This window comes from Panthera uncia (assembly GCF_023721935.1).
Source record: "Panthera uncia isolate 11264 chromosome D3 unlocalized genomic scaffold, Puncia_PCG_1.0 HiC_scaffold_8, whole genome shotgun sequence".
NCBI lineage: Eukaryota > Metazoa > Chordata > Mammalia > Carnivora > Felidae > Panthera > Panthera uncia.
Window position 1 is genome coordinate 20,234,478 of NW_026057586.1, and position 24,412 is coordinate 20,258,889.

The 24,412-nt window shown below is 37.0% G+C and overlaps 2 protein-coding genes across 3 annotated transcripts in view; one reads left to right on the top strand and one right to left on the bottom strand.

Annotated features, from left to right (window-relative positions):
- Positions 1–5,284, top strand: part of CCDC68 (coiled-coil domain containing 68) — a 51,356-nt gene extending 46,072 nt beyond the window's left edge. Inside the window, exon 12 of the mRNA XM_049619977.1 lies at positions 2,263–5,284. Within this exon, the coding sequence (XP_049475934.1) occupies positions 2,263–2,320 (58 nt within the window). The 3' untranslated portion in view covers positions 2,321–5,284. The remainder of the gene's footprint in view (positions 1–2,262) is intronic.
- A 5,384-nt stretch (positions 5,285–10,668) lies between these two features.
- RAB27B (RAB27B, member RAS oncogene family) overlaps positions 10,669–24,412 on the bottom strand; it is a 56,169-nt gene continuing 42,425 nt past the window's right edge. Inside the window, exons 4-7 of one of the 2 annotated variants that reach the window (XR_007455351.1) lie at positions 20,901–21,004; positions 18,051–18,174; positions 13,289–16,959; positions 10,669–11,862 (exon numbers count right to left, since the gene is read on the bottom strand). Coding sequence is in view for 1 of the 2 variants with exons in the window: in XM_049619979.1 (XP_049475936.1) it covers positions 16,770–16,959; positions 18,051–18,174; positions 20,901–21,004 (418 nt within the window). In the remaining variant the exon portion in view is untranslated. Of the gene's footprint in view, positions 16,960–18,050; positions 18,175–20,900; positions 21,005–24,412 lie in introns of both variants that reach the window. The other variant, XM_049619979.1, reaches the window with a different exon arrangement.

The window sequence follows — 24,412 nt, forward strand, 5'->3', positions numbered from 1 at the left end:
ATTCATGAATGTTGGCATCTATCCCACTTGAGAAATATTCCAATCTATTAATACTTATGTAATCACTTGTTTATTGTCTGTTTCCCAGTTCTTGAGAACTGGACCTGTGTTATTTGTTCAGCATTGAATCCTCAAAGCCTAACATATAAATACTTACTGAATAAATGAATGAATAAATTTAGATATCTTTTCTTGCTTTGTGCCATAAAACAAGCCAGGTATCTGCTTCAACTCTTTCTACAAGCAGTACACATCATCTTCCCTATTGTCCTTGTTTTCTGTTACTCCTGTTTTCTGTAGCATTGATGAACACCTTAATTATAAATTGTATTTATTTAAATGTCCATGACTGTATCTCAAACCAGGTAGATTGTAAATGTCAAGAAGGCAGGAATGGTTCTTTGTATTTCGCTTTATTTCCTGCATTGCTAAGGGCAAGAGTCTTCAATAACTACCTAATAATGACTGAATCAAGCAATGATAATGACCCACTACAGCAATCAAAACGATAGTTGAAACCATCAAAGTCACTTTCTAATGGTGACAGAATCTGAAGTGACAAGTTGTAAAAAAAAGAAAAAAAAAAGACTTCTGGGCTCAAATCTTATTTCCATAATACTCTATGAAATTATCACTTAAAAGAAAACATAGTCTGTAATTACATGAATCATTTAAAAAGTGATTAAAAACTTCCTGTTCTAGCAGCTTTTGAATTTCCCAGTCTAATCCCTCTAGGGCAGAAGCCTGTTTTCTGAAACTCTCTTCTGTTCAGTGCCTGAGGTAGAAAATCAGGCCCGCTGTGATGAATATCAGTCCAAGAATTCAGGTGGGTCCATCTCCCTTGGCAGAACTCCCTGCAGCCTTGCTTCCCTTTGCTAATGATATATGTAATGAAGATGAGATGAAGCCATTCTGAATAGATTCTTCTAAAATTGTCAGTCCCCCTGATGCGAAGTTATCCACTTTTTGGCCAGTAGCCCTGAAACTTCCAATAAAGAAAAGAAATTAAGCCCCAGAAATATTACAGGAGGAAGTGAAATACCCACATTTCAGAAGCAGTGAGAGAAGTAGTCACTTCAGTGGGGGAAGAAATGAAGAGTCCAGAACAGAAGAGCAAGTATGACTTTCCAAGGAAAAGGAAGACAATTGATTTTTTTGTTCCCTTACCAGATACCAGTCCCCTTGGGGTGGTGAGGCATCAGCTCTTTTGACCCTGTAGGGAACGCAGACAGAGTGGAGTGAAGGAGAGGTCAACTGCTTGTCTTTTTATTGTAACTACTCCAGGATTGAATGCAGAGACTCTAGCCCGTACAGAGGGAATGTGCTGGAAAGAATGACTTCTATGGCCAATTCTTTAGTTGTAGTAAATTCATTGTTAAACATATTTTAGTTTTAAAGATTTCTTTTCTTTCTGTGACTTGGTAGGTCTCATGTTTGCAAAATGAAATATGGCCAATTGGCTGCTTTGAGGACGTAAGTGGTAGTATGATGTGGTAATTCTGGGTTCACCCATATACAGTGGAATTATAACTCAAGGGAGAGATTGGAGTAGAAAAGTAGCTATTCAGGGGGAAAATCATATGCATTTAAAAATTAATCCAGGCAAATCTCTTTAATTACCCACAAAATATAATTCTGTATCTCTCAGTAAATATTAAAAAGCAAGGTGGTGTCTTTGAGCATTAAAACATATAGATGTTTCTTGAACACCAGAAAGGGTGTTTGCTGGAGATTCAGGATCATCTTCTTAGACAAAAACAGCAACAACAAAATGCACATACAAACGTGTGTGTGTGTGTGTGTGTGTGTGTATACACACATATATACATACATATATATTGTAAATACTGGAATCACACAGTGAGGGGAGAAGTTCAGACTTGAGAAGCCCACAGGACTCAAACATCCTGGCAGGAGGGTTGATTCGTGTTTCCTGTCTCCAGGTCACTCCAATGCATGCCTTCACTGCATGGAATGGCAGATATAGTCTCTAATTCTCTCACTTCCCCTCACTCTTCCTCACTCTTGTCCCTCTACAACTAGCTGAATTTACATAAGTTAGATGCTTCCACAGTGTGATTCTATCATGTCTCATGGGGAATTAGTCAGTCAACCAATTAACCACCAGATCTCTTAGATTAAAGCAATTAGTTCAGACTTGGTCGTATAGCGGTGGTGGAGATGGAAATGGTGGTGATACACCAATTATATCGCTAAAGTTTAATGTGCTCTCTATCAATAATTATTTGATCTTTTCTACAGTGAATTGAAGACTGAAGGCACTACGCCCTATCTGATGTTGATCAGGCTCCAGAAATGAGCTGACTAGCTGAAGATCTCAATAAGCAAGATCACTATGTGGGTCTTGTTTATTCCTTGAAACACAGACTAAATGTGCAAGTTAAAATGGCTCACCGGCAGTATTCAATGGGATTTATTATACGTCAACGGCTCTGCAGGAAGAGGACACTCCAGAAAATCAAACAAATGTATATTCAAGGCAAGGAACTCTTCCTTCAAAACTTACTGAATGGGTGAAGAGACCTGGGGCATTTGATGGAAGATGAATTTTGCTTTAAACTTCAAAAAGAATCTGAATATTTTTTGCAGATTTTTGCTGAAGGGAGTGGTTTAAGGTTGTCAACTATAACCTTCTGATAGTGGTTTTTATGTATATAAATGGAAGAGTGTATGTGCATGTGTGTGAATAAATGACATATTTTAAAGTTAACTTTGAATAACAAGAAATATCCTAACATGAATTTATAAATTCATCTCCTGACCTATCGTTAGTAGGAGAGTTATTCTCTATGGCATTATGGGCAGGAGAAGTAGGTTCTTTTTAGCTAATTCCCCAATCCACGCAGCCCTCCATTGCTAAGAATCACGGCATCTTACCGCACCTCTGGAAGCCATTGTTCTTCAGCTGGGATTGAGAATTGGTTGCGAGAGATAACCCACAAGTAAGCATGAAGAAATGTAGTTTGTGACTCTGACCTGGTGCCTAATTTTCTTTATAAGATTCATTGTATTAGCGAAGAAAATATTTGGGGGAAAGAATAGGAACACACTGCCGTCAGCTCACACCTTCACAAAAATACGTGTATTGTGGGTTAAGAGGAGCAGTGGCTACTGTCTATAGCTGGGAAGATTCTCCATCCATCGTATGTCCAGTGCCTTGGTGAAAGTGTGCTTGCATTTTGATACCGGCATTCATCACAGGTGAGTTTGTGCTTGCTATGAGGAAAACCAGACTCTAATTTGTAGAAGTGCAAACGGGCTAACAGGATAGAAGGCACTTGAACTAAATGAATAATGGGCAGACTTAGCCCTGCTGAAGGGTGAATTACTTGTAAGCCTTTTGATTATCCTCTCTGGTGTACGACTGTAAACATTTTCTCAGGAAAGCTGCTTCAAGCCTTTCAATGTGGAATGTGAAATATCAGTATTATCTATGAAATATTTAAAAATACATTCAAATGAGATTAAGTGACGCATTTATAAATTCATTGACGTACTGTAATCCTTGAAATGTTGCGTAACTATATGTGTGCATTTCGTGAATCATGTTTTTATTGCTTGGTGGTTTTTCAGATGTAGTTATTTAATAGCATTTATGACACGGCTCCGATGCCAGGAACAATTCTAAGTACTTTACCTGTATTAATTGCTTTAATCTACCCAAAAGACCTCAAAAGCAAGTCATACTATTATTACCATCTCACAGGGGTGGATGCTGTGAGGTCCGGTAATTTTCCCTGCTGCTACAATGGAGCGAGGATTTGGACCTCTTGATTTGGCTGTCAGTATTCCTTCTACCTGCTCGCTTGATGGTCTGAGATACTCCCACACTACAGAAATGCTTTTTCTTTTTGCTACTTTAATGAAACAGCTTCCTTGTTGGCTATCTGCACCATCCTGTGAGTGACAGAAAGAACCTTTACTCATAAAGTAAATATTTTCCTGCAATAAGTTGGCCTTTCACCTACTTGGACTACCCTCGTAAGAACGTAGTTCAGAACAACTTGCTAAAAATCTTCTAATTTTACATTTATTATCATGACCTTATACCACATGGAAGACTTTTTGGCAGTGTATTTTCAGGCACATTTGTGGGAGATTGGGATCATGAATTCTGCTTCAAGCATTTGCAGTGTAGTGTGTGAGTTCACTTTTCACCTGGTGATCACTTAGCTTCCTCTTACACCTCAATCACCAAGCTGGATGTTAATAAATGCGGGATTTTGGAATGGATCCATTGAACAGACCTAACAACCAGAATGATTCCCATTAGAATAATGTATTCTAAAGACAAAAATAGGAAGACACTGCTGGATTTAATGTAGGTCTCACTCGCTCATTTTTGTTTTCTTTTTTGTTTATTTATTCTTTTTTTTAATATGAAATTTATTGTCAAATTGGTTTCCATACAACACCCAGTGCTCATCCCAAAAGGTGCCCTCCTCAATACCCATCACCCACCCTCCACTCCCTCCCACCCCCCATCAACCCTCAGTTTGTTCTCAGTTTTAAGAGTCTCTTATGTTTTGGCTCCCTCCCTCTCTAACCTTTTTTTTTTCCCTCCCCCTCCCCCATGGTCTTCTGTTAAGTTTCTCAGGATCCACGTAAGAGTGAAAACATATGGTATCTCCTTTCTCTGGAGGACTTATTTCACTTAGCATAACATCTTTGAACACGGAAAGTACCACTGGACGTGATACGGATAGGAGGTGCTCATGTGCCCTCCATGTTCACCTTGGAATGTTCTTTGGATTTCCTGAGACTAAGATCAAGGAGTTTCAGCAGCATAAAAAGATCTGGATTCTTCCAATACAAAAATATCTTTTTAATAGCATCAGCAGTATCATTTACTTGTCATATATAGATTTTTCCTATATCTTTACTGTCTCAGCTTTTATCATTTGGAATGTTTTTGGAATAAATATTTCTGAGCCATAAAACAAACAATTACAATGGAGAATAAAAAGTATTAATCTGAAAGTAGTATCACACGAGAAATACAGGAAAAGAAATACCAGTTCAGTTGTAGCCTAAATAATTGTGCTTATAATTATACTAATTAATACATTAGATAAGAAGGCCTGAAGTGGACCTTGAAGTGAATATATGAAGGTAGAAATGAAAAGAAACAGTTTCACTTTGATTACATATATCATTACGAATTACCGTTAGGAAATGTTCAAGCAACAACAAAGAGAAACGTTTAAATAATTGGTGTAATGCATCTATCTTTTGAATAATTGTCTACAATAAAGAAATTGATATCATATTTTGTTTATTTTTTGTTTTTATTTCTTTTTACATTAAAATTATGATGTATAAGTAGGGGTGCCTGGGTGGCTCAGTTAGATTAAGTGTTGACTTCAGCTCAGGTCATGATCCCATGGTTCTTGAGTCTGAGCCCCGCATCCAGCTCTGTGCTGACAGCTCAGAGCCTGGAGCCTGCTTTGGATTCTGTGTCTCCCTCCGTCTCTGCCCCTCTCCTGCTTGTGCTCTGCCTCTTTGTCTCTCAAAAACATTTAAAAAAAATAAATAAAATAATTATGCATAATTAAATTAAGCCATTTTTATTTGATTGTTCATGACAATAAAATCCATAATCAATGGATTGGTTTTGCTAGTGAACAGGTATTTAGATGACTCCCTGAATTTTTCTGCTAATTTTTTCTTGGATCCAAATTAATGAGAAAAAGTAATCTACTAATATTTTATTCTGAATATGAAAAAATAGTAACTTTATAAAATTAAGAACACACTTTTCAAATTCTTTCATATTTCTTTACTTTCTTTACCTCTCCTCTGAGCCTGAGGTAATCATAGAATCCTCATCAATATTGATGTAAGGACCCATTCCATCAAGAACTGAAAATTCCTTCAACTAATGTCATAATCATTTTAATTCCTCCCTTCCTCCTTTTTTGCTTCCTTCCATTTTTTGGGGGGGTGGGAAATCTTAAGATTCAGTAAAGATTTAGATAATCATATTTAATTGCTGTGTTATTATTAAAATATATACTTATAAGTGTTTAAAAATTGAAGTAGAATTACAGAAAATTGGTATTTATCCTAGGCATGCAAGGTTGATTTATCATTTGAAAATAAGTCAATGAGTGACACCTGGGTGGCTCAGTTGGTTGAGCTCCTGATTTTGGCTCAGGTCATGATCTCTTAGTTTGTGAGTTCAAGCTCCACATTGAACTCACTGCTGTCAGCACAGAGCCAGCTTCGGATCCTCTGCCCCCCTTGCTCTCTGCCCCTCCCCCTGCTCATTCTGTCTCTCTCTCCCAAAATATTTAAAAAAAAATCAATGTAAGTAACCATATACACATAATAAGAAAAATTATATAATTATTTTAATAGGTGAAGAAAAGTATCTGACAAAATTTAACACTCATTCATGATAAAAACTCAGCAAACTGGGAATAAGAAATTTTATCCTTCTGATAAACAGCATTTACAAAAAAGCCTTCAGTTCATATAACTAATGATGAAAGACTAATACTGAGATGCTTGCCCTCACCACTTTTCTTAAACATTGTACTCTAAGTCCTAGCCATTGGAATATGTCAAGAAAAAGAAAAAGGAAGAAAAGGCATACAAATTGGAAAGGAAAAGTAAAATGTCCATTGTTCATACAATTGTTAATGTAGAAAACTTTAATGAATCTACCAAACAGCTACTAGAACTAGTAAATAAAGTTAACAAGTTCACAGATTACAAAGCTGAAATTAGTGAAATTGAAATTAAACATATTAATATTTGATTTGCTATTGGTGAAAACATACACAAATATCTAAATGGATGGAAAGGAATATCCATAAATAGACCCATCTATGTGATTTTTTTTTATGTGATTGATTTTTGACAAAGCTGTCAAGGCTATAGAAAGGAGACAGGAAAGTCTTCTAAACGGCATTGAAAATACTGCAAGTTGTTGTGGGTTTTTTTGTTGCTGTTGTTTATTTTTGAGAGAGAGAAAGACAGAGTGTGACAGGGGCAGAGACAGGAGAAGACACAGAATCCGAAGCAGACTCCAGGCTCTGAGCCATCAGCGCCGAGCCCTACATGGGGCTCGAACCCACAAACTGCGAGATCATGACCTGAGCCAAAGTCAGACTCTTAATTGAGCCACCCAGGCACCCCTACTGCAAGTTTTATATGTGAAAAAAAATTAGCATCAATTCTTATCTCTCACAGTGTATAATTAACATGAAATGGACACTATACCTAAATGTAAAACTAAACTAAAATTTCTAGCATAAAACAGTCTCTTTGCAACACTTTACAACCTTTGTGTTTAGTACACAAAGAACACAAACCATAAAAGGAAAAAAATTGATGATTGAATATTAAAATTCAAATATTGTGCTCTTTGAAAGACACCACTAAACAAATTTTAAAAAGCAACCTACAGAATGGGTGAAAATATTCACATGTATAGGATTTGTATTCAGAATATATAAAGAACTTTTAAAACAATGAGAAGGCAAACTAATAAACATATGGACAAAAATGTTCAGAGAGTCACTTCTTAAAACAAGATAGACAAATTACAAATACACGTATGAAAAGATGCCTCATCCGTTGCCTATCAGGGGAATGCCAATGAAAACCTCTAAGAAATAAATACCAAACCCCCACTAAAACAGCTAAAATACAAACACCGGCCTTATTGAGCATGTGGAGAAACAAAATCATGTGCTAAAGGCGAGAATGCAAAAATGGGACCAGCACTTTGGAAACCAGGCTGTTTCTTTAAGAGTCAAATATACACCTGCCATATGACCTAGCTGTTCCATTCTTTGTTTTTTGTTTTTGTTTTACCCAAGAGAAACAACAGCTTCTGTCCACAAGAAATGTGTATCTGAATTTTCATGGCACCTTTGGTTGTGATAGCCAAGAACTAAACACAAATGTCCATTAACAGGTGATATAAAACATAGTACATCCATACTTTGGAAGAGAACTTGACAATAAAAAGAAACAAAGCATAAATATATACAACAGTGGATAAACTTCAAATCATTATACTTAGTGAAAGAATCTAGAGGAAAAAAAGAGGACACACTATGTGATCCCATAGTGAAAGAGAGCAAATCAGTATTTGCCTGGGGTAGCGAGTAGAGGGAAAGTGCGAATAGCAAAACAGAGAAATATATGGGGGTAGTAGAAATGTCCAGTGTGTAGATAATGGTTATGTTTTCATGGATATCTTCCATGCCCAGAACCAATATATTGTACAATTTAAATATTAATTTCAATAAAGTAATAAAAAAATTTAAGTTAATGCTACATTATTCTATACCTACTCAATCAGGTTCTCGTGTAGGAGTCGTTCATTTCTTCTTTCAACAAATATATATTGATGCCTTCTATTTGCCAGGCACTGTTCTAGATGCCAGGGCTATGGCAGTGGGGAAAGAGGAGGGTGTGAATGTGTCAGAGAAGAAAGAAAAAGGAAAAAATCTGTACCTTAATGTAAATATATTCTAGTGACAAAAAAAAACAAACAAACAAACAGATAATAAAGTCAGAGATGTCCCATGGACTGTGAATAAAAATAAAGCCGAACACAAGGATCAGGAATTACTAGGGGTGAAAGGCTGTGGTTACACTTTTAAACTGGGTGATAATTTAAATGTAGTAACCATGGGGGCGCCTGGGTGGCTCAGTCGGTTGGGTATCCAAGTTTGGCTCAGGTCATGATCTTACAGCTTGTGAGTTCAAGCCCCGCATGGGGCTCTGTGTTGACCACTCGGAACCTGGAGCCTGCTTCGGATTCTGTGTCTCCCTCTCTCTCTGCCCCAACCCACTCGCATTCTGTCTCTGTCTCAAAAATAAACATTTTAAAAAATTAAAAATAAAATAAATAAATGTAGTAACCATGGATCGGTAATTTAAATAGGATAGTAATTTTAAATAAGGCCTCCCTCTTTAAAGATAACATTTAAGTAAGCAAAGATAGGAAGAAGGCTAGGAAAGTGACCCGAAAAAGGTATTATTTGGTGGAAGAAGCGTCCGGGAAGGGGCAAGCCAGGTGCACTAGCTCCAAAGGACAGGCAGACCAGGTGTGTCCCAGAATAGCTGGGACATCAGTGCAGCTGGACTGGCAGGTCAAGAGTGAGTCCTAACATTGTCTCAATCATTTTCCATGCAATATAGTCTTTCATGTTTCCTTTGTATAAATCATTCCTTTTATTTGAAAAGTAAATTATCCTTCTAGTTCTTTGAATTCTGAGCAGTGGTAAACTAACAGTTTTTAGGAATCTGTATCTTAATTCTTGGTTGTCTGTGTTTTCCTAACATGCTGAGAAAACCCATGTTTTCTGGAAGGCGCAGTGAAGGGAAAATTGCTCTTGAGAGGTTCAGTTGAGTGGTCTTATTCTGACTTTACACTCTGCCTAGAGGAACTCATGAGGAGCTGCTTTTGGAAGTCAGGGGAGGAGAAGAGTGTCCATGAAGCCAGATGATGCGTGTTCACAATCCAATATGCTAACTAGCATGACTCCAAATCATCTGTTTCATTATTTTTCATCAGTGAATGAGTCACGATACAAATTTCTCTGGAGAATCAAGCAGATTGAAGTTGTTGGCTATTAACCTTGCTGCTGCTTTTTTAATTTTTTAAATTTATTTATTTATTTTGAGGGAGAGAAAGAGAAAGCCCAAGCAGGCTCCACGCTGTCAGTGAAGAGTCCAGCACGGGGCTCAAACTCGCGAACCGTGAGATCGTGACCTGAAAGAAAACCAAGAGTCAGACATCTAACCAACTGAGCCACCCAGGTGCCCCTATGATATAGCCTTCGTCAAATTGTAATTGTTCTTGGTATAAAGAGCACTGAATAATCCAAACACCTTACATACAGGTTCTAAAAGATTTTCCCTTTCCGCATTAAAGACATTGAAGGTCAAGATGGTCTTCCCCGACCCCACCCCCAATACGGAGCATGCTATAACTATTTAAAATCCTATAAAGCCTTAGGGAAAGCAAGTTCCTAATGACTTGTCATGAATTATTTAAGACGAACCCAGGGGCGAAAGATTCTGCCTATGTGAAACAGCATTACTGCTACCAGGGAGTAAAGTTGAAAGAACAGTGCCAAGGATTTATTTTGCTTGCAGTGGGAGAGTTGTTTATCTCTAAATTAAAAACTCATCATTATCTTGGCAAAGACTGACTAAGTAACATATGGAATGAGAGCAACTCTGGGAATAAGGCAGCCTTTGCAAATGAACATTTAAAAGGAAGCTCTTTGGTTGTGGTCTTGAATTGGTCCTTTCACCAGTCTGGGACTAAGGAAGTTACTACCTCCTGCCTCAGCATTTTGTTATGGGGAAGAAAAAGGTTGTAATACGTTGAGGTGCTTACGTACCATGGAATACTTCAACACGTTAACTGCTAATTTCACACATGTATAATTCAAAATTATTAGAAAATTTCCCTTGCAAAGCCCAGTCTTTAAACAAATCGTAAATGAAAAAGTTTAGAGAGATGGATAAAAATCACTTGGCTAAATCCAAATCATTTATTTTTTCCTAGTTCTTAATGGATACCATTTCAAATATGATACAAGTTCCATGTTGATACTGATTTAATGTTCTTCATGAACCACACATTCAGCTGCAACACAGAAATAAGTTTGCTTTGAGTACACAAGATTACTGATAAAAATGCATTTTTATTTGAAAAAATGTGCAGAAACAATCACTGAATACAATTCTCCACCATAGTATTCAAACCCAGACACCACAAAATCATTGGATGCTATGATTTCTGAAGCCACTAGAACTTTGATACAACAAAATTATGATCTAACAGTGTTTGTCAGGCACCACAGTCTACTCAGGGGTGCATAAAATAAAAACACCGTGTTTAAGGTTTTCATTTACATTCATAGCACTAGACAAAACAGTGATCTGTGTAGATGACAGACAAAACAATCAAAAGTGCTTAGCCTAACAATGAGAATAATATCACTTAAAGGTAGACTGTCGGAATACAGTGAAGCACTTCAGTGTTACGTTGAACATTATCTATTTTTAATACATTAAGCAGGATAACTTATTTCTCTTAGATAATTTCAGATGCAGTCAGTACCTTTTGCAAGGCTATGGACACAAAAGCCCTATTTGTACAAGGAGGATCTGACCAAGTTGTAATATACTATCTAGAATGTAATTGGACTCCTTGAAAGAAATACAAGATGACATACAAAATGAAATAGAGCTCATAGTTTTTTCAAGAACTTGAGATATATTAAACATTTCCAATCAAATACAATGACTTCAAGTTGCTAACTTTTTATGCCTTCCAATATCCACTTCTAAAATTGGTGTTTTGTCCCTGCTATGACACTTCTTCTCACAAGTGGTTTAAATTATTACTGTAATTTTTATTACTCTTAGCTTATGAAAATAGTGCCTGTTTACGAAAGGGAACATAATTTACAAACCAATTTCTTAGATGTAGTTTCCTTTGATACTGACATGAACTCTATGAGGGACACAGGGTTTATAAGTTCCATATGAGGAGAAGCCACTAAGATATTTAATGGCACACTCATGAGCCCCAAATTGTTCTTTCTGACGAGTCTCCTTTCTACACTACTAGGTTTCCTCTCAAAGAGGATTTAAAAAAATAACCTGGAGAACAGAAAATTATAAGAATACGTTTACTAGGGACAGACACTATTTTGATGTTCCAACAGATATAAGGACAAGAGCCTTTGGTTAAATAAGGGATCCATTAGGTTAAGGACAGACATGCCCACTTCTACAAAATTTGCTAATGATTCTTAAAGACTAAGTTAGTTGAGGGATATTAGCCATGATTTCCGTGACCTGTTGGAAAGAAAAGGAGCCATTAAACAAGTTTGATCGACTCAAAGATGATTTCTTTGTAAGTTTTTTTCCTCAAAAGCTGACACCCTTTTAAATAACCCCACTATTTTGTTACTAATGTTTTTTGCTTGTTTTTTGTTCTATCTATATATGAAGCTAGAAAACATCTCAACCATACACTGTTGGTAAAAGGAGATCTGCAGAGAAGCATCTTTTTGATTCTATTCCTTGAAAAATTAATCAAAATGCAACTTATGAGAAAATTAAGTTCGGATAGAGCAAACAAAATGTTTCAAAGTTCCCACATTTTGATGCCACTAACGAAACATTTGGCGTTTGAATGTTTTTATTAGCTTAGTTCTAAAGGCATAAACTACTTGGTAGATAAAAATGATGGTTAAATATTTGCCATGGATCTAGTTACAAAAACTCTACCTGTTACTAATTCTCCGTTTGTTTTCTACCTAAAAAGCTCAAAGTATGGCCTTCTGTGTGTTCTGCAATATTTAAGAACACTACTCAGACAACATTTAACTCTAACCTCCCTTTACAGCTTTTCCCCAACAATGTCATCACGTTTGGGTCTCAACCTAAGAGTTCTAAGGCAACAAATTTATAAAATTCCTTAGATTTCTAACAATGATTTTACCAGTTCTACTTTGAGGCAAATATCGCCATGGGTTTATAAAGCATTGAGACAACATTCATCTCAGATAATACTCTATTTCTGCTTTCCATGTCTAAGAGCTCAGCGCTCTCCCCGGAAACAAGTTTATATCATATTGGTCGAGGATCAAGGAGAAAATATACTGTTTGGTGAATTCTCTGACAACTTTCTCAAGCATCTTGGCATCTTTAAAGATAATAAAGCTTTCCCTAAAATATTCACAGGCACCAGCCTTCTTTAATGTTTTAAAGCTTGGTGGTACAGGGTGAAAGACAACTTTTCCATCCCTTTGGCTAACACCAGCTCTCAGATGTCTCTTTTAAAGAGTTCATTCTCTTAGGAAACCAGAAATTTCAATATTATCTCTTTACAGTTTGAGTTTGAGATGATAACCCCAAAATTCTTCATGGATGAGAATTTTCCTTCAGTGTTTTAGTATAATAGACACTGAAGACAGCATATGTAACCTTTTTAAAAGTGAACAGAGATACAGAGCAGTGAATAATTTTGTGTCATGGACATAGGTTCCAGGTTCCTACTATACCTAGCTATTCACAATTACACATATTGCTTCTCTTTCTGGCTGATGAGTATGTAGATGAGCTTCATCAAACTTATTGATTTCCACTGGATTCAATTAACACTTTATAGGATATTTTGGCTGTTATTAAATTATTCTTAATGTAGTCATGTAATTCCCTATGGTCAACCTTCTCCCTCTTACAGTGGAGACCAGAAAGATATGATTAAAACTCTTACCCAGTTCATTTTATTTTATGTGTGCAGGTTGGCAGAGAATAATTTATGCTAGAAGCATAACAAAGACATCCGCTGATACATGGACTGGACTGGCCCATCTGGTTAAGAACAACAGATGAAATGTTTACTTTGCTTTAGAAAATGCTGGTTTTGAATTTTTTTGCAGTGTATAGCTGATAATATGGAAATGATAGCAAATCACTAGAGCGGTTTCAAGAATTCTAAAACTTACGTAGAGACCCACAAGCTCAATTCCTAGCGTTTTGCACTTTCTCTGCCAATTTATGACTTGTGACACCCGTCATACCAAGACAACATGTTTTCTCAGCTATTTTTTGACACGGTTTTCAAAGGATTTTTCTTTTTGTGTATTAGAAGGTAACCTTGTACCTACTCACAGTTGAATCTCAAGCAATGCCCTTTCCGTGAGAAGCTTAGGAGAAAGAGATGGTGGTAATCATCTCCAGATTCCTGTACGCTTTGCTGAAGATACCAGGATATCTTTCACTGTATTAGTGTCTCTGTGAGGCCCTCTTCTTTTATGACATCATAGGAAATGTGAGCTATGTGGTTGGAGACAAATTTGGTCACAGAGGTATTCGAGGCACTGTGTTAGAGCAATGTAAACATCAAACTAGTGTAAGCACTCCAGAAGTGATTTCTATATCAGAAAGAAGTTTCATCTACATTTTAAATATTTCCCCAAAATACAGTATGGGGGTTTACCAAAGCATTTGGGAGATAACAATAACAGGATACATCTGGGCTAAAAATACATGCTGTTTTGGGTTAAAGGAGGTATGCAATTCTTTAAAGCAGTCTGTATACTAACAAGCAATTTCAAACCAATTTGAAATTATAAAACGGATTATGCATAATTATTAATTCTGAAATAATTAAGTGAAGGAATTTCCAGTAATGGTGACATAGAATTTGGGATCAGATGTCAAACTTGTCAGAGAAAATATTTTTTTAGATCAAGTACTTATTTATAAGTAGGATGCTATTTTAGTTCCCTTGTCTTCTTTAGATTTCCTGCCTCTTGAGAATGCTACCCAATAATTGTTATTTTTATAGGCATAGTTCTATAATTATGGGCATCATCGCCCTCTGCTTCATGCTACATCTATCAAATAATGATCTTAAAATAGACTCCGAAGAAATTCTTGTGAAATAACTGACAATGACAGAATCTTGGCAAAAATAAGTCAATCATACAACTGGAAAAAGAATAGAAACCAAAAACAAACAGCAAACAAAAACAAAAACAAAAAACCAAATCCAAAATAGAATACCTTTAGGAGTTTATAAAGGCTAAACATTCCCTATTACGGAGATGCAGGGGACATCACAATTCGAATCCAAAGAAGACTTGATAAAATGACCATAGGAAGTTTGCCAAATTTTGCCACAGCAACGATTATATTGCTTCTTCTCACTCTACTCTCAGTTAAAACATCTTTGAGCTTGGCTAATAGCTTCCTATCCCCATGGCTCAGGCACTGAGGTCACGAAGAGCATCGTAGAGAAAAACACTATTGGAAGGAACACCCAAGCATGATGGATCTTAGAAGCTGGCCTTATGCTGCAGAAGTCAGAGGAACTGAGCGATTAACACTGAGAATTTTGCAAGAACATCTTAGACAATCCTTTGGATCTGTGTTCCTAAAACTGAGTCAACACCAGATGTAGACCTTAGAGAGAGGCTCAAGGGGAGAATGGGGGACTTGGATTTAGGGTTCCTAATGTTTGTAATTTAAAAATATACAGAGTATGGCAAAATGAAATTTAATTAGCAAATTTTATAGGAAGAGGAACCATCCTATCAAAATTATATACTCATGATAAAAAGAGAAAACTTGAAGCGTGATGCCTTTGTTATAGGTAAAACTGACAAGTATTTAAATAATCGTTTATTTAATATGATTAATTAATGATTTATATGATTAATTAATCCTTAGGCTTACCATAAAGATAAAAAAAAAACAATGTAATACCAGTTTAGACACAATACTAAGAATAGGACAATGGAAAATATGTTTGTGATGATTTTTTTTTTAAAAAGGCAGTTTTATGTGAAAAAATAAAATGATTAACCAACTTTTTAGAGATAAGATATAGCTCCACTCTTTCCCTACCCCCAAATATACCTCAAAGGTGGCTATTTTGCCTGAGGTGAAATGAAAACAAATGTTAAATATATTGTTTTATGGCATGAGGTATCATCAATTTTTATGTGATGAATGACATGAAAATTCAGAGCGAGCATAAAACCAGCCACCATTCTGACGTTGTTGCTCTACCAAGTGATACACCTGTGTTTTTACAATTGATTCAAAGCCAGGGGTGGGTGTGGAGGGTAGAACAGTGATTCCAAGTTTCCGTTGTTTTTGTAAATTAAAAAGAAACGCACAACTATTAGTCACTTTTTGTTTTCATATTGCTGACATATTTTATCTAAAAAAAACAAGTAAGGCTAAATAGTTTTTCTTGACTGCATTTCTAAAGAAATAAAGAAATTTGGCAACCTTTAATTTCTCCTCATGACCATTTGCTAAGAAAAATGAAACGTGAGACTGAACAATGAACTGATTTCCAAAATTTTGTTTGAAAGGGAAACCTCTGGAGATTCTCTTAATCCCAAGTGATAATGTCAACTTCTAACTGGCTTGGGTGAAATTTGGCTAAATGACTCTTCCAGACATCTGTGACAGACACATTTAATTTCATTTGTCCAAATGCCATGTTATCATACGTTCATTTTTCTTCCAGGGCATTTCTTTTGTACTTTGTCGTTCACAGTCCTGTTCTTGTCTATTTGCCATTTATTAAGAATATAAAAAGGACATTAATATACAATCTCCCATATTTTAGCAGAAGTCTGACTTTCACACTCTCATAAACTTATCAGCAATTAAGCCATCCTAGGACAGCTTATTGGGTGTACATAGCCATGTCATTCTTAACGATCGATTTAGATTTCTTTATTGGGTACGCATTTTTAGCTAAATATGTCCCCCCAATGCAAAACTGAAAGGACAAATCAAATTCTATATGAGAAGTAAATCCAATCTTTAAGAAAAAAAAATTGTCTTTCTGTATTTTCCCTTTACTGGCCTATCCCTTTCCCCCATGTGACATGGTAATTTTTGTTGTGATTTAAAACTCACAGATAATCATCTTGAATACTTTCTTATCTACTCATCTTCTTTATAAACACACACACACACACACAAATTGAGCATCCATCGTAGTGAGACCACATTAGGAAATCTCTGATCTTGTCTGGAGGGGCCTCAGAGACAAGTGGTCAATCCTTTGAACACTGTTGACTATTCTCATATCTTAAAATAGATTTTTCAGGCAGAAAAGCAAGATATGCCAGTATGCATGGTCTACTCAACAACAATTTTGTGGTTTGCCGCTGTTTTGGGAAGTAATATTTGGGTGGGGTTTTTGATGATCAGTTCCTATGCAGGGACTAGCAGCCACATTTCTTCTCTGCTGGTTTCTCCCCATCTAGCTTTCCCGAGTTTCCACCGTTGACGGTGTCAGGGACTTGTGTCTTCTCTACACACTGTTCCATTCGCTTCATTATTAAGTCCAGAAGGGTTTCCACGGCTTTCTCCACATTCTGGCCAGTTGCTGCACTTGTTTCAAAATATGGTATGCTTGAATGGAAGAGATGACAAATATTTTTGAGAGGAAGAAATCAGAAAAGACACAACAAGATGTACAAATGAGTCACACATGCAAAAGCATGGCTGGCTGAGAGACTGTGAAATAATCAAGATTTTGCCGGCTGAGTTGGAAAGCATCCTTGTTTTTCCTCAGTGAGTAAAAGCTGGTGGGCTGCTTTTTCCTATGGGTATCACCAATTTTATGGACAAGGAAATGGATACAGGAGGTACTCAGGAATTTGAAGCTAATGCATTACCACTGTTTCAAAAAAAAATTAAGAGGGTAGAAATACCTAAACTAGTGGCAAATATTGCCATTAAAATATCATTTCCCTTTTAATCAATTATCTGGAAATAGGACTTAGAAATTAAGCAGGCACTGAATAGGATATACATGTAAATAAATAAGTCTATATTTATTCGGAATCAAAAGTTTCAAGAAGACATATTTTCAAAGCCCTCAAGGAGAATTAATTCTTCAGTAAAAAATTGGCAGATAAGATGAAACTGTTTTAAATTTGAAGTCTGTGGTGGAACTCAATTCATAATCACAGGGGGGTATTTAACATTTTTGTAATCTGCCATTTAAGCTCAGCTTCGATGAGGATTACATTATGTCCATGCTAGGTATTATTTCTTAGAGTTTTACAACTATTAGTTGAAAGGCAGTAGAATATAGTGTTGAAGATCATGAGCTCTGATCTCAGACTGCCTGAGTTGAATTCAAACTCTGCTACTTAGCAGCTACAGGACCGTCCATTGGTCACTTAATCTTTCCATGCCTCAATTCTTGGTATCTAAAATGGGATGACTCCAGATCTCCTACATATGGTTATGAAGGGTTAAATGAGTTAAAGTCTAGGGACAGTTGTTAGCACATAATAATTACCCAGCAAATGTTAGCTGCTATTACTATTAAGTAATTGGTTTGAAAGATCCCATACATTCCCCTGAAAGATCTTTTTCATTCATGTGCCAGTATTGATTCAAGGGGCGTCCTCCTAGTATCAGCCTCATATCCCTGCCCCATTACTAAGCAGCAGTGTGCAAGATTAGATGACATCTCCACGTAAATGACTCACCCGTATTTGTCAGCCAGGTCCCGGGCTTGCCTTTCATTGACTTCCCTCTGGTCTGGCAGGTCCGCCTTGTTGCCAATTAATACTATATCTGGATTTTCACAATAAGCATTTGCTTGCAGTTGGCCTTAGGAAGAAAGCAGATGGACCCAGCACGTTAGTTATAAACAAGTGATGTCTAATGACTGCTCATACTTCAAATTCCTTTTTTTTTTTTCATACTTCAAATTCCTAAACTAATTGTTCACCTCCAGCTTGGCTGCCTACTGGTTATATTAGCCAAGTTACTCAACGCTTCTCAACTGCAGCTTCCTCGTTGGTAAAATGAATGAAGATAACGTCTCACAAATCACAGATTGTGATCGTTAATAATAATTCATATGAAGCAACTATATGATCACGTATCAGTGCTCTTCTACATCTGGGGAAATGGACGTACCACTTCATACTATTTGTTCCTCAAATAAAAGTAGAGATAACAGAACAGGATTTTTTAAAGTTTATTTATTTATTTTGAGGGGGGTGGTGGGGAGGGACAGAAAGAGAGGGAGAGAGATAATCCCAAGCAGGCTCCATGCTGACAGTGCAGAACCTGACATGGGGCTCGAGCTCACAAACAGTGAGATTATGGCCTGAGCCCAGATGAAGAGTTGGACACTCAGTTGACTGAACCACTCAGGTAAATAGGATTTTTAAATGTGTAAGTTTACTCTTTCCTTTAAGAGACTGCTACATTTCTATCTCCTGATGATCTGTAAGAATAGAATGTTTCTGAACCACCACAAGTTCAAGTTCATGGAGAAATAATTTTAAGACAGGTTTTTCTCTTTTCTCTAGGGTACACTGTTCAAAAGAGAGAAGAGAGAAGGAGGGAAGGAAAAAAGGATGGACTGGAGGGTTGGGGGAGGAAGGGAGGGAACAAGGAAGAAAGAAGGAAGGAAATAAGAAATCTATCAACCTATGTTTTTAAAATTACAGGGATTACTTTAATTTCTATCTCAAGAGATGCTGTATGAAACTTTTCCAAGGAAGAAGAGAAGGCTTACCCTGTAACACTAATTATTTGGGTGTTAAAAATTAAAGTGTTATGAGACATGCCAATTAATTATCTTAAATCCCAACAGTATCCTTCAGGAATTTTTTTTTAAATAAGGAAGAATTTTATCTGCCTTGAAAAGGGATGAATAAGTCATTCTCTGAAAAAAATCTAATAATCTTATTGTTTATCTCCTCAGAATATAATAATACCACCAAAATTTGGATAAAGAAATACAATAATAAACAGAAACAGAGACAGATTCTAAGATAAACACTCAACTGGAAAAGCAATTAACGAAGTCAGAATTTGTTGGTATTTTCCCCCATGGTAGCAAGTGCATTATTGAATTTGCATTTAAAGCAGTTACATATATTAATTATAAATCATATATAATAAGAATAAATAGATATTTTTCGAGCATCTATTCTGTGCCAAACACTATTCCAGGTTTTGGACTACTGCAATGGAACAGAGCAGACGAAGCACTTTTATAGAGCTCCCATTCTAGTGGAAGAGAGTCAAAATGACAAGTAAAGAAATATATAATATAATGTCAGGTGGTGGAAGTGACAAAAGAAAATAAAATGTACATTGGGGAGATACAAAGTAAGGAGGAGTACTAGTGTAGACGGTCGTCAGGGAAGGCTTCCTCCAAGAGATAAATTAGGTTTGAACAAAACCTTGAAGGTGATGAGAGAGCTAGCACACTCCATAAACAGGAGATGAGAAATCAAGGCAGAAAAAAATCAGAAAGTTCAAAAGCCACAGGTAGGAATGTGCCTTTTGTCCCTGTCAGCAAGAGAGACTTTTGGCTGGAGGCCAATGAGCTGGGGGAGAATGAGAGTAAATTACACAGGAATCCAAGGCCTGATATCCATGGCCTTGCAGGTGAGTGAAGGAGTCTGGATTTTATTCTAAGTGATTTGGGAGGTCCCAGAAAAACTTTGAGCAGGGAAATAACATGATCCAATTTTTTAAAAAATATCACTCTGGCCATAGACGGCCCCGACAAATCTAGAAATGATAAGACTATCACTAGTCCCATAGGACAACTTATATATATTTATATATATATTATATATATATATAGGATCAAAATTCATGTTTGTAATAAAAATGCAAATGAAATATTCTCTTTAGTGCTATATCAATTTTTAAAAAAGGAAATCAAATGCTATTTTCCTGGGCTGACATATATCAATCTGTCTTTAATAACTGATTAGGCTACTTTTAACTTAATGTTATACCTAACTTTCTATTTTTCTATTCAAAGCTTCCTTACATTTGAACATTTTTTCCAAAAATGTAAAATTCCCATGTGAGATGATTGACACACTGTATCATATCTTCACATGGCTGGTCTGCTCTGGAGCAGTTTCTCACCAAATTCATCCATTGGTTAATTAATCCATTAGTTAACCCATGCACAAGGGCACACATTTTTAGGTGTCAGTGAACCCTCTCAGAAAACACGGCTGCTTTTCCCTGTCTCCTTTCCAGATTAGATGTGGTAGCTTACATAGTTGTAAGAAGTCTTTTAAGACTCATTGGATAAGTGGAATTAATAGCCTTTCAATTGCAATTATAATGACCTTGAATATAGGTGGTGATAGAGCTACATAGGCTTCTTCTAAGATACAATTCCAAGTCACCTTAGGTGAGCCACATTAAGGCCATCACTTTGAAGGTGAGACAGGAAATGCTAAACTCATGAATTCTCAAAGTTAATCTGTGGAACCCAATCTGGTTTCGTGTCGTGAAGCAAAGAAGCTGGGGCCCAAAGTGGCCAATGCAAGCTAGTTGATCCCACTTACTCATCCAGTTTCTGACATTCAAGAAGCTCTGTTGACTGGTGAGGTCAAACATTAATAAGAAACCCATGGCATCTCTGAAAAATGCAGTTGTGAGGCTCCGGAATCTGCCAAGAAAACACAGTGGATAGTTCTGGAAGTTAGCCCACAAACATATTGCGATGACAATACACACAACACTATTTTCCTTTGAAATGTGAAATCTCCATGGCATCCCTTATGGATTCTCCTACAGAAGGAGAAAGTGGGTAGAAAGAATGCTAAAGGGTCAGGGGAAGACATCTGGTTGTAGACATTTTTTTAGGACCACATCCTGGCTTTATGGTCTAGAACACTTATATACACTGAGTTTGTAACATTCAATCACACACTGACTTGCACAGCCCCTTGGACTTGTTGGGCCCCTTGTTGGCTCATGGATATCTTATGGTCCACAGGTAAAATAGAAGCCACTCTCAAATGGGGACTTTAACTTAAACTTTTCAATCTCCCTTGTCTGCGCCTAGAAGAAAGTTTGGCACTCGGTAACCTAAAAATGAATGCCCATGATTACATGCAGAAAACCACAACTTGTTAGCAGCCAGAGATGAGGTTCTTTTGCAGGGAAAAAACAATGTTGGTGAGAAAACTCTTTTAGAAGCATTCTGGGGGTAGAGTTGATTTGGAGTCTCACATCCATGTCTCAGGAAGAAGAGGGAAAAACCACTGAAGAAAGGAGAAAGAGAAAGATGATTAGGGGAAGAAAGGCAAGGTCAGAGGGACATAGTAGGTGGAGACAGAAAGCAAGAACGCTCATCTCTAGTAGAGGATTTTGAAGAATATACTCTGTCACGTACAGTATAAAGACTTTTTTCCTCGGCTTCTACCTCCTCCACCCCAAAGCCTTCAGTGAAATTGAAGGTGTGCTGAGATACGCTTCAATGTTAAAAATGGGCAAAACCAGAGACCACACAGACGGAGCAGAGAAGGTTTGGGCTATATTGATACAGAATTGAATTTGGAAATAGGGTTTTAGAAAGGCACATCACTTTGAAATACAGAATACCACTTCCTATCCTAAATGTCCTCCTAATTTTTGGACTCCTATGTTAGCCTATTTGTAGATTTTTTGGTTTCCCTGGAGTTCCACTCTCAACCCCTTCCCGCTCTACATACACTCACTGAGTAATCTCATCCATTTCCCTGGCTCAATTACCACCTATGTGTTGGACCCTAAATGAATAGGTCTAGATTTGTCCTGCCCTTCATGCTGCATGCCCAATTACCTGTTGTATGTTTCCAGTTGGAGGAAACTGAGGCAACTCTAACTTCCCATGTCTAAACCCAAACTGGCCCCTCCTCCTGATTTCTTCTTCTGTCAATGCGTCATGATCCTCGGTGATGCAACATCTGTTCTTTCTCCTTCACCCACTGTATACAATCACTAAGCATCTCCTGACCTCATTTCTGTCCACCTGCCCTAGTTTTGAACCTATTATCTTTCCCGTGAATAACTTCAACAGCCTTCTTAACAGGCTTCCTGCCTCCAGTTTTGTTTGGGACCCTCCCCTTCACTGATTCCTTCCCCCTGGTTATATAAATCCTCTGCTGAAAACATCTAAATAATGATGCAATGCTCTTAAGATAATGACTGAACTCTTTCATAAGCTGTCAGGCTCTGCATGAACTGATCCTCGCTCATCTACCCTGCTTCATCTCCTGACTACCCACAGGCATACCAATCTTCTTTTAGTCCTTAGAAAGTTCACTCTCTCCCCTGGGCTCCCACACACGCTGTTCTTCCTGTGGGTAACCTTGCCTTAATGCTTCCTCGATCTCCCGCCTCTTTAACCTGTTAAGACTCCCTCACTCATACATTATGTATGAGTGTGTGTATGTGTGTGTGTGTGTGTATGTATATGTATATGTGTGTATGTATCTATATATCTATATATCTATATCTGTATATCTATATATCCATATATATATATATATATATATATATATATATATATATATATATATCAGAAGACGTATCCCTTTTCCAAGCAGCCTTCCTAACACCCACATCTGGCTACTAGCTAATGGGTTTCTCCTGGTGCACCTGCTTATCACCCTTTGTTTTCCTGACACTGCCCTAAGGCTATATTGCAAATGCTCCTTATCTATTCAGATGCTACCCTAGACTTGTAAGCCCCAACAGGAAAGAAGTTGTATTTCTAACTTGTTATCCATTACATTTTCACGGTCTTGAACATAGTATTTGCTCATGAAATGTTTGTCAAATTAAGAGAAAAGTAAATAAGTAAAGAGACTAGTAAAGGATATAAAATTATTAATGATTTCAATGACTTCAATAGACAACACTCCTTTTAATACCAAAGCAAGGAGAATAGGTATTTTAATGACTTTATTCCCAAATTTGATTTCTTTAGTAAGGCATTAATCATGATAACTCTGAAATACCAAAAATTTCACTCAATTTTTTTTCTTGTGGAATTGCTCCTACCAGTTGCTGGAAGCTCAGAGATTATAGAGCTTTTATAAAAGTTTTCTTTCTCTTTGGTGACTAGCTGTATTCATAAAATTGTCTCCTACTCAGCCACAATAGTGTGGCTAAGACAACTGCTTTCTGTTCTCTTTGAGAGAGAGAAAGAGAGAGAGAAAGAGTTGTCTATGTGTGTCTCATTTAAGGACACGACTGTGCCATATCCCCTTTTAATTGCCCATAGCACATGACAAAGTTAATTTTAAAACATGTTTGCTGTACAGATTTCATTGGGACAAGCATTTCTGCATCCACAGCAACATGGACAGGACACTGTTATTCTGCCACAGGCTCATATCCTGGACCATTCTGCCCAGCACCCTTGATATCCTCCCCCACCCATTCTTCCCAGGGTTACTCCAGGGGAAAGGTAATTGACTTCCAGTTTTACTCACCAATCTCATTTTGTCCAGTGAGTCAGTAGGGTGGGGAAAGCTAGACCCACATAAAAAAACAAACAAAAGAAACCGATCCCAGAGTCATATTATTACTCTCTCCCTCACTGGGAACTAAGGCTGTGTCCTGTATCCTTGAGGTTTACATAAGGGGTATGATATTTTCCCTTGTGCCCAGGATACCACTTTTATCAATAAGCATTATCTTATACGTATTATACTGCCAGATGTTTTTAGGCACAGGGTTGAGGTGTGAGACACTGTTTATCTTGTTGCGTAGCTACACCTTATATATATACAGAATGCAACATTCAAGGGATGAAAAACCCCAGTGCTACTAAGACTATCCCTGGTATTCCTCCCTTCCCTCATAGAGCAGCTGTCTTAAGGGGGCAGAGGAGAGAAGCCTACCATCATGCTAGGCTGACATATCATGTGTGAGGACATATGGGAACCACATTTTCTCATATTACTTCTTCAAAAGTGAATTAAATTGGTCTATAAAACATACATCTTTGTGACAACAAAACTGACATATGAACAGAGATTCTTGTGAGGAATGACTTCAGAAGAACTAGCAGTGTTGAAGAATG